Source organism: Panthera pardus, unplaced genomic scaffold, assembly GCF_024362965.1.
Source record: "Panthera pardus isolate Hobbes unplaced genomic scaffold, ASM2436296v1 HiC_scaffold_20, whole genome shotgun sequence".
NCBI lineage: Eukaryota > Metazoa > Chordata > Mammalia > Carnivora > Felidae > Panthera > Panthera pardus.
The window spans coordinates 45,378,383-45,380,636 of NW_026526766.1; the positions used below are offsets into that span (position 1 = coordinate 45,378,383).

General features: G+C 37.2%; 1 protein-coding gene across 1 annotated transcript; it reads right to left on the bottom strand.

The window, feature by feature from the left end:
- Nucleotides 1-205: 205 nt before the first annotated feature.
- On the bottom strand, nt 206-1,136 carry IFNB1 (interferon beta 1). The gene has a single exon (XM_019415568.2). It carries the CDS (start codon nt 859-861, stop codon nt 301-303), a length of 561 nt encoding a protein of 186 aa, XP_019271113.1. The 5' UTR covers nt 862-1,136; the 3' UTR covers nt 206-300.
- Between the last annotated feature and the right edge of the window lie 1,118 nt (nt 1,137-2,254).

Here is a 2,254-nt window from a genome sequence, read left to right on the forward strand (position 1 = left end):
CGCATTTTACAAAGAACCTCTAACAGGTGCTCTGTAATTTCGAATACGGTGGTAATGAAATCAAGTTGAAATGAAAACTGCTCCTTTGACTTTTGTTCATAAAAAAATTTATTTTCCGGGGAAAAATTTAAATAAATAGAAAAATAACTTAATGCATATATTAATAAAACAATTTAAAGTCTTTGTTCTTTCACATGGAGTACATTAGCTGCCAGTCACTTACAGAGTCTCTGTGAGTTGAAGAATCCCTGAATCCATTGCCAGCATCGTCCATTCCCAGAGGTACAGGCTGGGAGAGCTTCAGTTTTGGAGATAATCTGTAAGTCTCTCAAGGAAGAAAAAGTTCCTGAGGATTTCTGCTTGGACTACTGTCCAGGCACAGATGCTGTACTCCTTGGCCTTCAGGTACCGCACGATCCTTAAGTAGTATTTCTTCAGGTGCAGAAGGGTCGTATTGTCCCAGGTGAAGTTTTCCTCCTCCATGATTTCCTCCAGGATCGTTTCCAGGTGTTCCTTCTGCCAGTGGAGTGTCGCAAGGAGGTTCTCAACAGTGGTCTCATTCCATCCCGTGCTAGAGGTGTTTCTACTGAAAATATTAAAGATCTTCTGGAACATCTCGTTGATGACCAATATGGCTTCCTCCTTCTGGAACCGCTGTGATTTTTTAATCTCCTCAGGGACCTCGAAGTTCATCCTGTCCTTGAGGCAATATTTAGAGGTTCTGTTCAAGTTCAGCAGGAGCTCCTGACACTCCAAACTGCTGCTTCTTAGTTGGAATCCAAGCAACTTGTAGCTCACGGAATGCACGGTGGTGAAGAAACACGCCAAGAGAGCGATTTGGAGGATGCACCTGCCGGTCATGATGAAAATAGAAGTCTTGCCTGCTACTGTCTAGGTGCTGAAGCAAAGACTTCGAGAGTTTGCAGTGTGAATGCCCTTCTTCCATGAGTATGGCCTATTTATACAGGATGGTCCCCTTTCTATTTCATAGGAATTTCCCACTTTCAGTTCTCCCTTTCAGTTTTCCTATGTCATTTAAGTTAATAGCAGTCTCTAAAACTCTTTTTCTTTAAACTCCATAGATTAGGAATAAGATATACAAACTGTGAGGATTTCTAATGTTTTGTATAATTTCAATGAATTCTCAGTTACTAAGGGAAAAAAATAAGCTCAATCATTCAGAACTCTACCATTACAGGGTTCTTTCATTTGGCAAAGATTTTTTATTTTTCTTTTTTAGTTTTATGAGATGGGTTTTTTTTGGAGGGGGGGGGGGTCTTTGAGTGAGAGTTTTCTCTTTCCTAAGAATTAAGTTTAACTCCCAATTACACTATCACAAAACAGTAAATATATGCAGTTTATCATTAAAAAAAAGACACCTACCTTTTTTTTTTTGCCTCTGTAAAATAGAATAGCGTGAAAACTAAGTTGATCTCAATATTTTTGTAGGGCCTTAAGTGTATACAGCAAGACACCACATAGTTTTATTAACCTTATTTACTATTTTTTTATGTCTATTTATTTTTGAGAGACAGAGTGTGAGCAGGGGAGGGGCAGAGAGAGAGGGAGACACAGAGTCCCAAGCAGGCTCCAGGCTCTGAGCTGTCAGCACAGAGCCTGACACAGGGCTTGAACTCACAAACCGTGAGAATCATGATCTGAGCCAAAATTGGATGCTCAACTGACTGAGCCACCCAGGTGCCCCTAACCTTATTTATTGTTTTATATCCAGAATATAACTGAAAACTAAGGATTAAGCAATATTTCTAAACAGACAAAATGAATGTTGTACAAGCCATGCATAAAAGTTTGTGGCTCCCCATATAGGGTCTTTTGTAATCATTATCGAGGGCCAATTTATTCTTATTTTGTATATTCTTCTAATAAATCTAAACATCTGATTTTCCATTCTCACACAAACAACAATTTATAAAGAGGTCTAGAAGGAAAATGGGAGGGAAAAAAATCAAGCAATCAGAGGATGTTACTGTAGAAACACATGGTTCTACGTCAATATTTTTAAGGCCATTTTCTTTTTGCTAGAATATAGTAACAGAGTTTAATAAAAGAATCATTAAAAATTAAATTAATATTTTTATATCCTGCTTATATAAGCAGGAAGGCATATGTACATTTCTAAAGATTTTAATACAAAAATAATTTGTAATTATTTTTACATTTAAAGTTAATAACTTTTAAGTTTTCAGAAAACCTTGCCTTATCTTTCAACCTGAATTTACCAAAACCTCACTGA